General features: G+C 62.8%; 1 protein-coding gene across 1 annotated transcript; it reads left to right on the plus strand.

Annotated features, from left to right (window-relative positions):
- The first annotated feature begins 1,958 nt into the window (after positions 1-1,958).
- On the plus strand, positions 1,959-11,721 carry ERFE (erythroferrone). The gene is made up of 8 exons (XM_026489955.3): positions 1,959-2,153; positions 4,587-4,709; positions 5,908-6,010; positions 7,103-7,347; positions 7,423-7,531; positions 7,614-7,704; positions 8,554-8,632; positions 9,812-11,721. The coding sequence occupies exons 1-8, from the start codon at positions 1,959-1,961 to the stop codon at positions 9,908-9,910; spliced, it is 1,044 nt and encodes a 347-aa protein (XP_026345740.2). The 3' UTR covers positions 9,911-11,721.
- The last annotated feature ends 87 nt before the right edge of the window (positions 11,722-11,808 follow it).

The following is an 11,808-nucleotide window of genomic DNA, read 5'->3' on the forward strand; positions in this document are numbered from 1 at the left end:
TGAAACTGAACAAAGTTGTAATAGTTAAACTGAGGCCCATGTCCCAGCACAAACACGTCGTTACAAAGTTCTACACACCCAGCTTCTTAACAGACTTTCCTTGGGGACCAGAAATGAGAACCCACCCAAGCAGTCCTTCATTCTTTGAAGGCTTTACAACAGCCTCAACCAATTTCACTCCTTATTAGTGACAAAATGGTTGAATGTTTGCAGATGAAAGAAGTTCATATATTTTGTTGAGTGCATATTACATAAGCCAGTGTTTGCCAAGTATCTTCTTAGGGATCTGCAGTTTCTATAGGAATTTCAAATTTTTCATTCTACTGATAATTAAAAAAAAATTTTTCCCCAAGATACAGACAGAAGTTCTCTGTTGCAGTCTTAATTTGTCTCTGAAAGATACCCCACAGAATGTCTGCGGGACACACAGACCCCTGGGGGGACAGACTTTTAGGGTAGGCAGGATATTTTGTTTAAACACCCTCCCCCCCAAAACCCCAACTCTATCCCCATACTCACCTCCTACAGGAAAAGAGGTAGAGTCACAGAACAATGAACACCTGATACCAGGCTTTTTCTAAAGTGTGAAATATTCCCTGTGTCCCCCACTGCCCCACACCCCTCCCCCTTCCTCGTCTGGCACGGGGAAGCCAGCCTGTGAAACAGTGCAGGAGTGGGGGGCTCCTGGCTGGGGGCTCTCCACGATCCCCCCCCCCCAGGCTCGGGAGGGCCCCACCTGCCTTCAGTTCCCAGTGTCTGTGACATCCCACAGGGCGAGGCCTCCTCTCTTCTGACGAGGTGGAAATCATCTCCTGGTGCGGGCGGCAGGCCGTTGGAAGGTGCAACCCTCAGCGGCACCTTCTCGCGTTCTTGAACAAAGTACACGGTGTGCCTACCGGGTGCAGGGGCAGGTGCCACCCTCACGCCTCCCACGGACACAGGCAGTGGGCATGGAATAGAACAAAGCAGCTCAGAGGGGGTGGGGGGCTGGCTCTTTCCAGGGAGGAGCCTGGAGTTCAGACTCGCAGGATCTGGTCCCCCTACTCCAGCAGGGCCCTGGGCTGGGCATCAGAATCTAGCCCCCCAACCTGGCTAGGTCACCACAGGCCTCAGTCCTCCAAGCCTGGGCCTTGATTCAACCACACCAGTGCAGGGGGGCTGCCCCAGGGGGTGGGGAGAAGGCAGCTCTGAAACCCGGGGAGGGGTCCCCACATGGGAAAGAGGCACCGGGGAGGGTCTCTGAGTGTCTCCTGCTCTGATGTACTAAACCTGTGTTGGCAAGGCCTGGAGCTCACAGGCCGCCACCAGGGTAAGCCTCGGGGTCCCCAGAGGCCTCAGAGCGGACGAGATGGGAGAAGGGCTGCCCCCAGGCTCAGAGGAGGGAGGCGACGGGGCTCCCTGGAGAGAACAGGGTGTCAAGAGGGCAGAGGGTCCAGGGCCAGGTGAAGGTGCACCCCTGCTCTCCTGAGAAGAAGAAGATCTGGATAGCGCAAAGGGAGGGGACGGGTTCCAAACCAGCTCAACAGGACCGGGGGCTCTAGCCAGCGCGAGAGTTCTCCCCCCACCCCTTGCCTCCCGGCGCCCCAGTTCACGCCCGTAGTCCCCTTTTCGTACCCCCACCCTACTCCGCACCCCTCTTTCCTACCCCGCGCCCCACCCTGCACTCCCCACTTCCTGCACGCCCCCCTCCAGTGCAGCGCCCCGTCCCTCCCCACTCTACGCCTCCCCGCTGCGCGCGCGCGCGCACACACAGACACACACGCACGCACTCACTCACAAACGCGCGCGCGCGCGCGCCCCACCCAGGCAGACGCTGCAGTTCGCGCCGGGGCCGGCAGGGGGCGCAGGGCCGCGCAGCGCGGCGGGCGAGGCGGGGGATTCAAGCGCGTTATAAGGCGCGGAGCAGGAGCGCGATCCCGAGACGCCGCGCTCGGAGCCCAGAGGGACCCGCCGCCTGCATGGCCCCCGCCCGCCACCCCGCCATGGCCCGCCTGCTGCTTGTCTGTGCCGGCCTGCTGGCCGCCGCGGCGGGCCTCGACTCCCCGGAGCCCGGCGAGCCCGCGGACAGCCGCGCCCGCCAGGAGCCGGGCCCTGGGAACGAGCTGCCCGCGGGCCCCGGGGAGAGCCGCGCGGGACCACCCGCCGGCCCGCCGGTAAGAAGCCGCGGCCTCCCTGCGCGCGCCCGCTCCGGACACCTCGGGCCTCAGTTTCCCCAGCCCAAGCCCGCGCCTGCCTGAGGTCCGGGTGCCCTGAGGGCGGAGGGCGCTGGTTTCGGGGCGGCGGGAGGCGCGGAGCCGCGGGCAGGGACCCGGGCTGACCCGGCTGTCGTGCTTTGAAGCGGGGACGGAAGCGCTTAGCTTGCGGGGCTGCGGGTGGGGACGCAGGACGTCTAGACGCTGCCCTCTGCGCACCGGCGGGCCTTGCGCTGGGCTTTGGGGTAGCTCTGCGGCATCAGAGCACCCTTCTGCCGGGCCAGGTGAGCGGCCTCTGGAGGTGGGGGGAGGACAGAGGAAGTTGGGAAATGGGTAAAGTGTAATTACTTACACTGATTCTTATGAAATTAGGAAGAACCTGTTTGTACAAATGGGAGCGAATTACTGGCCCGCCTGCCCCCAATCTATTAGGCGAAGTTCTGTCTAAAAAACCCAAAAAAGTGCCTCCCTTGGGGCCTGGGGGGCGTGGGGGCCTTGCAGAGCCCCCCCAATGACCTGTGACTTCTGCCCATGAAGGGGTGATTTTTAGTTCTGCTCTGTTCCTTCCTTTGAGGGCAGTGCAGGGTGATCAGGCTGGGGGAAGTGGGGACTGGGGGGGGGTTCAGAGGAGCCCTCAAAGTGGGTGGGGCCCGTCGCACAGGGAGGGGGAAAGGGCTGTCAGGGAAGATGCTTAGGGGCAGCGCAGGGGCACCGCTGGGCTTCAGCTGACACTTGGAGCCACGAAGACAAGGAACCCTCCTCTGGGCGGGGGGGGGGGGGGGGGGGGGGGGGGGGGGGGGGGGGGGGGGGGGGGGGGGGGGGGGGAGGGGAGGTGGCAGCCGGCCCTGTGGGATCCCTGGGAGGAGCCTCTCCTGAGTCCTCCCCCCACCCCTGGAAGCCAGGGAAGACAAACCCCACCCAGTACAATTGGCTCCACCTCCTGGAGGAGGGAGGTGTTAGGATAGTCCCCAGGAAGCAAGGGGCCTTCTGGCTTCCAGGAGGGGGTCTGGCCTTGCACTGTCTTTGGGGGACAATGTGGTAGCAGAGGGCTCCCCACCTCCTTTCTGTGAGCCCCTCAAGGCTGGAGACCTGGGTGGGGCCAGGGCCGCTGCCCAGCACCCACCCACGCTGCCCAGGCCTGTCTGCTGGGGCCCCGGGCTGACATGGCTCCCCCCAAACCAAACTGGGGTCCGAGTCCAGCTGGGAGTCCGCTGGCCCAGCTAGGGGGTGTCAGCTTGGCACGTCCATCCAGCCCATGTGGAATACTCCCTGCATGCGTGCCCACCGAGGGCAGAGTGAGGCCGTGAAGTGGAATCCAGTCCTGTGTCCATGGTGAAACAGTCAGCAGGAACGGCACGTGGCAGGGCCCAGCACCCAGAAGTCGTGGGGAGGCCCTGGGCGCTCTGAGGCCTTTCTTCCCGTCCAGCCCCAGGCTCCTCTGACGTGGACGGCCCTGTCTCCCCTCCATAGCACACTGGCTCCTGAAGGGAGGCCCTGGGCCCTTCAGAGCGGCCAGGAGCCACTGGCTCTGTCTCTGACGGAAGGTCCTGGCCAGCTCTACAACCCTGGGTCCTTCCATCGGCCGCCTGCATTGGTGCTTGTGACCTCATCTGAGCCCTCGAGCTGATTTCCTCCAAGGCTGGAGGCCTTGTCTGGAGCCCAGACTACCTGGGGCCCACTGACAAATGGGCCAAAGCCCTCTCTCTGGAAGGCACCTCCCGGAATTTTCCTCAGTGTCAGGACTGGTCAGAATGCAGCACGCGGGGGAATGGATGTTTCTGGAATCATCACTGTCCTTGTTTTAGAGGTCCCAAGGAAGCTGACTGGTGTCACACCCCATGCAGGGGCCTTGAGTCATAACATAGCAGTGCTAGGCCACCAGCCCTCCAACTGTCTTGTACCGTAAGTTGCAGCTACCCCGAGGGCCGAAATGGGCATCCCTGGAACGTCAGCGGGGGCCGCACAGGGGGCCCTGACGATCACAGTCGCCTCTTCCCTAGACTTGTGAGTCTGGTGGTCTGATCCTCCTCGTGAGTCTCCCAGGGAGGTGTGTTCACTGCAGCGCCCACAGGACAGAGGCCACAAGAGGCCGGGTGGCCCAGCCATGCCAGAGTTCTCACCCGCTATGGAGCTCTGCACCCCATCTTCCTCCACCCACAAATTCTTCTCGCATAGCGCCCAGGCAGTGGTGTGACCTGGTCATCTCCATGTGTCAGGAGGCTGGGAAGCACGGACGGGGGGGCTGTACTGACTTGGACGGCACCACTGTTGACAAGGACAGGGGCCCGAGGACGCTGAAGCCCATCCTACACAGTGATGTCCTGAAATTTCCGTCTGTTAGGCGGGCACCCACTGGGATAGGGCGAACCAACCTGGGGGCTGACTGTGTTCCAGGAGCCCACCCCCGAGGGAGCGCGTAACTTCGACCCCAGGGATGCGTGGATGCTCTTCATCAGGCAGAGTGACAAAGGCGTCAACGGCAAGAGGGGAGGCAGAGGCAGGGCCAGGAAGCTGAAGGTGAGCACAAGAGCCCCAGCTGTGTGTGTGTGTGTGTGTGTGTGTGTGTTTTCCTGGGGTGGGGTGTGGGCTAGCAAGGGTCTCCACCTGCAGGCCCTCCCTGCACCCCAGCCCACCATCACCCCCTTGCACCCCTCACCAGCCCCACTGGTGCACCCTGGCCCTTGCCAACGAGGACAGACCCTTCCCCTTGGCCTGGGGTCAGAGAGCACAGAAAGTGGCCAAGCTGGGGGGGCCCAGGCAAACCCTGAGTTTGAGGCCTGTTCCTATCATTTTCCTATACCCCTGGAAAGCTAGGCAGCCCCATCAGCTACCCCCCTTTCTCTTTCCTCGGCATCTTAGCAAGGGAGGGCCTGAGCTGGCCTGGGAGGGCAGTCAGGGACCGAGCTGGAGGGGCTGCAGTCTGCTGGACTGACACACCATCTGGTTCCCAGGAGGTGGGGAGTCTGGGGACCCTGGATGCTGTGGGGTTCCCACTGTCATTCAGCCAAGCCAGAAACCTGGCACCTGGTCCTGATGTCCACCTCTTGCCTTTGTCCCCTGGGGTGGGGAGCTCTGGGCCAGGGCTGTGTTGCTCACACTGGGGTTGGGCTTCTCCCCCCCGGCTGGGGCTGGCCCCAACGCCGGAGTGCCGGGCTCCAAGCCTGAGCAAGTAGGCGGCTGGGCTGTCACCATGGCCTCACCTCACTGCCCCCCCTTGGAGCCACCTGGCCCCACCCCAAGCTAAGCTGGGGCTCCCCCGTGCCCTTCCTTGCAGGGGGCTGACTTGCTCCTATGTTGGGGTGTCACCTCAGCCCAGGTGGGCTCCCTGAGGGCCCCAGGCCCCAGCACTGGGCCAGGCACAGTGGGAACCCGCTGACGTTGCCTGACCTGTGATGTCCCTCTTTTCCCTCCTCTGGGAACCCTTCGGAGTCCCCACTTGGTGCCCTTGCCTGCTCGGAGCCCCACCCCGAGGGGCCGCACCACCCCAGCCAGCCCCGAGCCTCCAGCACAATCCAGGCCTCACACTCAGAGCTAGTGGCTTTCAAAATAGAGCCTTACTGCCTTCTCAGGGGAGTCTGAGGCCCAGAGGCTGACCTCCACCCCACAGGTCAAAGCAGGATCCCCTCTTGCCTATTAGTGGCAAGAGCTTGAAAAGCATTGCCAGCAGTCCCCCACCTCCCTGCTCAGATAGCCTCACTCCAAGGTTCCTTTTCAGCTTGGCCTGCCGGGGCCCCCAGGGCCCCCTGGCCCCCAGGGTCCCCCTGGCCCCATCATCTCACCTGAGGTACTGCTGAAGGAGTTCCAGTTGCTGCTGAAAGGTAGGGGCAGTGCACCCTCAGGGTGCGTGGGGCTGGGGGAGGGTATCCCGGAGGAGCCAGGCTGGCTAGATATTCCCACATCAGCCAGCACTCAAGGAGGCCCCTGCTCTGTGCTGGGCTCAGAAGCCCAGAGCCGGCGTGGATGAGGCCGAGGGTCAGGGTGGGGGTTGGCGGGAGTGTGGTAAGGAGGAGGCTTCACAGAGAGGGTAGACTTGGCCACTCAGTGTGGTGCTCGGGGACCAGCGCCCATGCCTCCTCTGGGAGTCGGTGAGCCCAGCCAAGGCCAGGACACCTGTACCCCACCCCCGCCAAGTGAGGGTGGTCAGGAAGGGATCAGAGATCCTTAACCTTGCAAAGTGCTCTTCTGATCACAAAGAAACCACAGGGATTTGAGACTCACCCCTGGTAACACGGGGCCCCCGACAGACCCCAACTTCTTCCCCTGGATCACCCGTGTCCCTGCCTGTTCCTGTGGCTGGTCTCCGTGGCTGGCCAAGAGCCCGCACGGGAGGCAGAAGGATAGTGTACTGGGCAGCTGAGCTGGAGGCAGCAGAGGGAGGGGAGCACAGCTGAGCTGAGCTGTCCTGTCCAGGAGATGGCCCTGCATGTGGCTGGCTGCTGAGCTTGGCTCCCTGTATTTACCAGAGTGCACTTTATTAGGAGAACTATCAAGAGAGCCTTTTCCCCTTTCAACTCCACGCACTGTTTATTTAAATAGAGCAGCTTCAGAGGCTGAAGAATCTCCACGTTATTTCCAGCGCAGTGGCAATAATTACTTATTTACACCCAGCGTCCTTGCAAAAGTGAGCGGGGCTGCTTATACGATTGTTTTCGCGGCCGCAGTAACACTGTAAGCAGAGGAAACAGCAGCGTGAGGGGGACGCATGGGTAGGGTGGCGAGGTGAGGCAGGTGAACCAGGGCTCTGGGCTGCGAGCTCCCTGGTAGCCAAAGCTTGAAGGGAAACAGGAGCAGCTGCGGGATCGGGAAAGCGCGGACTGGCGCATTGGTGTTGTGGGCAGCGGGTTCCGAGCAAGGAGCAGGGGCGAGGGCGGGCGGACGGGTGCGGCCACCGCTCGCTCGCTCTGTGCCAGACGCGGTGCGGCAGCGCGAGCGCACGGAGCCTGAGCCCTGCACGCGCGGCCCCGCCGAGGGCGCGGCCGCCATCAGGGAGGACGAGGAGGCGGCGGCGGGGGACCCAGGCGTGCTGGCGCTGCTGGCCGCGCCCCTGGTCCCGGGCCCGCGGGCGCCGCGTGTCGAGGCCGCCTTCCACGGCCGCCTGCGCCGGGACGCGTCGGTGGAGCGGCGCGCGCTGCACGAGCTCGGCGGCTACTACCTGGTGAGTCCGGGCCGGCGGGCGGGGTGCGCGGGCGGGCGGCGGGCGGACCCCGAATGACCTCCGTGCGCCCCGCAGCCCGACGCCGAGGGCGCCTTCCGCCGCGGCCCCGGCCTGAACCTGACCAGCGGCCAGTACACGGCGCCCGTCGCCGGCTTCTACGCGCTCGCGGCCACGCTGCACGCAGGTGAGGCCCGGGGCGGTGGGGGGGTCCGCCCCAGCGCCCGCGCGCCCGCCGGCCGGCTGTGACCCCCACCTTCCCCCCGCAGCGCTCGCCGAGCAGCCCAGGCGGGGGCCGCCGCGCCCCCGGGACCGCCTGCGCCTGCTCATCTGCATCCAGTCCCGGTGCCAGCGCAACGCGTGAGTGGGCGCGGGGGGGGGGGGGGGACCCCGGGCCGAACCCGCCCCCACACGGCCCCCACCCGCGTCCCGTCCGGCTTGGACAGACCCCGTCCTCCATCGCCTCCCACCGAGGCCCGGGTGATCCTAGGCCTCCTTCCTGGCCTCCCAGTTCGTGCCTGGGTCCCCAGCAGGCCTTTCCTTTCCGGCCGCGGGGGCTCCCTGTTCTTGACCCAACCCTCTCCCAGCCTCCTGGCTCCCCTCACCTCTGCAGGGGGCTGTCTGTCACCCAGAGGCGCCACCAGCTCCTCGGAAAGGCCTCTTCTGACCACTGCAGCCCACCACCACCGCCAGCCTCTCTCCTCGTGGACGCCCCCCCCCACATGATCCCGCCCCCCTTTCTCCGCACCTGTGGCCCCGGAGGGCAGGGGCTGCCCCTCTGAACCCCCAGGACGCCCAGCAGAGCCCAGGCACAGAGCAGACACCCCACAACAGTTGTAGAAGGGAATGAAATCCAGAACTTCTTACGCTGCATTGGGAAGCCTTCCACAGATTGGCCTGAACCCACCTTTCAGTGGTCAGGCCCTGCCCCACCTCCAGCTCAGGCAGAGCCAGGACTTTTCAGCCCCTGGCCTGGGCCCAGGATTGCCTTTCCCAGCACCCGCAGAACCCCTTTGACCCTGTGGACACTGTCCTGACTCCTTTTGGGGATCCAGTTCGGATACCACCCTCCACGAGAAGACCTGGCCAAGGCAGCTGTTACCACTGCACTTAGCTGGGCTGGTGTTGGTTGCTGGGGTGATTTGTGGATGAGGTTGGTGGGGCCTGGGGAGGTGGTGTGGGCTGATCCTCTTTCTGTTTTGGCCACAGATCCCTGGAGGCTGTCATGGGCCTGGAGAGCAGCAGTGAGCTCTTCACCATCTCGGTCAACGGCGTTCTCTACCTGCAGGTGCATGGGGCAGGCTTGGGCACGGCTGCGGGGTGACCGGGAAGGGAGGGGTGCCGGTGGGGGCTCTGGATCTCTGGGAGCAGTGTCGGCAGACGCCAGGCCTGGGAGAGGTTGTGGGCCGCACCAGGGAGTTCACCCGGGTTCAGGCAGAGCGGGGCCACCTCCAAGTCCCCTTCCCCCAAGCCCTGGCCGGTCCTCAGCAGGAGCTCCGCTGCTCAGTCTACAGTTTTCAGACCTGCCCATCTTCCCACCCTGAGGCGGGTGCTCTGTGCAGGGACCTGCCGCAGGAGGGAACCGAGGTCCGCTCCACGCCCTCAGGCTGCCGCCCTAACACCTTGGGCTTGTTGAGACTGCGGGAAGCAGGAGGCGTACTCTCTACACAGTACCCTACCTGACAGTCTTTTTCTGGCACTGGGGGGCTTTTGGAAAGTGCATAAGAAACTGCTATCAAGGTGGGATTTATTAAACAAAAAACACTGAAGCGCAGACATGGAATCTCAGCTGGCGCTTCAGCAGTACTGTGCCAGGCCCGTTCTAAGCTCTTTACAGAAGTTATCTGCTTAATTATCATTGCACTTTGAGGTCGGTAGTACTATTTTTTGTCTATTCACTTTTTTAAAAAAATGTTATTGCAGTATAGTTGACGTACGGTGTTTCCACTGTTTCTAAATAAGGGAACTAAGGCACAGAAAGTTTAGGTAATTTGCACAAGGGCACGCGGACTTGGAGGCCAGGCTGTCTGAGTCCAGCCGGCTGTGGTTGCTGGAAGGCATTCGAGGGTCTGGTCCCAGGTACTGCTGGGGGCCACGTGGTCCACCTGGGGTCCTAAGATGCAGAAGGTGGGTGGGCCCCCAGACTCTGCTTTTCTGGGAGTTCTCGGGGAATGTGACACTGCTGCTATGTGGACCACACTTGGAGCAGGCTGGCCAGCGTCGCAGGCCCATGAACCGCTCGCTGGCCCCGAGCAGAGGCTCACGCAGATGCAGGTGAGCTGTAGGAGCAGCGGTGGAGCGGGGAGAAAGCACTGGAAGAGGGATCAGAGGTGCCGGGGGGCAAGGGTGGGGCCGGGCCTGGCTCTGAGGCCTCTCGGGGGCTGAGTGGGCATGGGGAGCGCTCTGCTCCTCTGTGGGCACACCTGCGGGCCGGCAGTACCCAGGCCGACTCTGCCCTTCCCTGCAGAGCGGGCAGTACGCCTCTGTCTTCCTGGACAACGCCAGTGGCTCCCCCCTCACGGTGCGCAGCGGCTCGCACTTCAGCGCCGTCCTCCTTGGAGTGTGAGCTGCCACGCCGGGCCATTCCTTTCACCCAGTGAACAGAAGCGGGGTCCGAACAGTCTCTGGGCAATGTAGCGGTGACGGAGGCCACATGCAGGACGAAGCCCACCGGACCCGCCCATACCAGCCACTGCAGGTCAGCCCGGAGGGGGCCAACTGCCAGCAGCCCGGGGAGGGGACACGCTAACTGGCAGTCCCGGAACCAGGAGTGATTCCAGGATGCCGGCTTTCAAAAGGAGAAGAGCCCTGTTGGGCTGTTATTCAGCCAATGTTTCTAGTGGGGCTCAGTGCCCAGGAGGACTTGCTTTGTTCTTGGCTGCAGACAGGTTCCCCTTCTGGCCTGTAGGGCAGCTCGCCCAGACAGCCTCAGGCTCTTTGTCTTGGCCCAGCCACACCTTTTCCATCTTTTTAGTGTTCTCGTGGGCTGCCAGAATGCCAGGAATGCCAGCAAGGAGGGGAAAGGCTGGTCACCTGCCTGGATGCCCCGCGGGGAGGATGGGCAGCCTGCACTGGGCCAGAGAGCCTCCCAGGGAAAGTGTGCTGGGGCTCCACCTGGGGCTTTCTGGTCCCCACCTGCCCCTCCCCAACGGTGCCTGGGTCTGGATCTCCTGCAGGGACCACAGGACTCAAGAGTTTCACGGCCGCTTAGCACAGCAGTCTCAGGTGCCAGAGTGACACTGGAAAGGGGCTTATGGGGGGGACAGTGAGAGTCTAACATACACGAGAGAACTCGTAAGTTCACCTTGCAGATGGCCTTTGCAGAGCACCCTGCGCTCCCCCCTCCGCTGTAAAGCCTGTCCTAGACAGGTCCCTCTTCCCATCCCCCGTGAGGCTCTGACTCCCTGCTAGGATCCACCCACCACATGAAGGATCTAGAACATCTTTGCAGATTGGAGAGGAGCAGGCCCTGCCCATCCATCTGAACAGATAAAGCAGAGGCTTCTCATGAGCCAATGGCTCCCACTGCCCACCCGTGGCCCCATGGGGTCCAGCCGGCTCTGCGGTTCTTCCAAACATCTTCCCCACTTAGGGAGACATGCGGCCCTGAGCTCGGGTGGAGAAAAGACAGATGGAGATGATGCCCAGAAAGCTGGTCTTCGTTCCCCAAGACCTGGGTCCCGAGTCCCACCATGATGCTGTAGCAGTGGTGGGACCTGGGGGAGGGGGGTCCTGTGGGGGGACATGAGCGTCCACCTGCAGCAGGTTACTTCCAAGGTGTAGGTCCCTCCCCTCCCCCCGCCCGGCGTGGCTGCAGGGCCCTGGTACCATAGGGTGTCCTGGAGGCCAGGCTGGTCCGACAGCAGTATGTTCAGGGCTGGAGAGAAGAGGGCAGTGGCCCCAGTCACTAGGGCTGTCCAGCCGGCCTCAGGAGAAGCAGGTGATCGCGGCCAGGTCCGACGGACCCCCTGGTGCCCCACACGTAGAACAGCCACGTGGTGTCCTTGACGGACCTAGCGATTCTCAGTAGGGCCCGGACCCACCCTACCGGGAAGCGCTGGCCTGTGTCCTGCCTCTCCTCATGCTCTGATAAGGTCTGCTGGGGCCACACCCTTCTCTGGATTTCACTTTGCACCCAGTGGGCAAAGATACTTCAAGAAGTTCTCTTTTACCCTTGAAAAAGCCACAGATCTTTCCTTTTCTCAACTTGTGTATTTACCACAATTTGTTGAAGTATTTATTGTGTAATATTGCCAGATGGAATGTATTTATATATGTAACTGGATGAGATGGCTCGTGCTACGTGACTACCCAGAGTTATAAAAACAAAGGGCAGACCTTAAAATAACAGATCTTCACTTCGGCCAGGCCCACGGAGGATGGCGAGCCGTGGACTGGGGGAAGGAAGGTACAGGGTGGCCTCTGGACCACGTGAAGTGTGAAGACGGTGGCAGGGGTGGGGGC

Source organism: Ursus arctos, unplaced genomic scaffold (genome assembly GCF_023065955.2).
Source record: "Ursus arctos isolate Adak ecotype North America unplaced genomic scaffold, UrsArc2.0 scaffold_1, whole genome shotgun sequence".
Taxonomy (NCBI): Eukaryota; Metazoa; Chordata; class Mammalia; order Carnivora; family Ursidae; genus Ursus; species Ursus arctos.

Bases quoted from the DNA above. Each gene is read 5' to 3' on its own strand.
- ERFE (XM_026489955.3), top strand. From the start codon at position 1,959: ATGGCCCCCGCCCGCCACCCCGCCATGGCCCGCCTGCTGCTTGTCTGT. The intron at 7,348-7,422 runs GTGAGTCCGGGC...TGCGCCCCGCAG, and splicing joins AGCTCGGCGGCTACTACCTG to CCCGACGCCGAGGGCGCCTT. The intron at 7,532-7,613 runs GTGAGGCCCGGG...TTCCCCCCGCAG, and splicing joins CGCGGCCACGCTGCACGCAG to CGCTCGCCGAGCAGCCCAGG.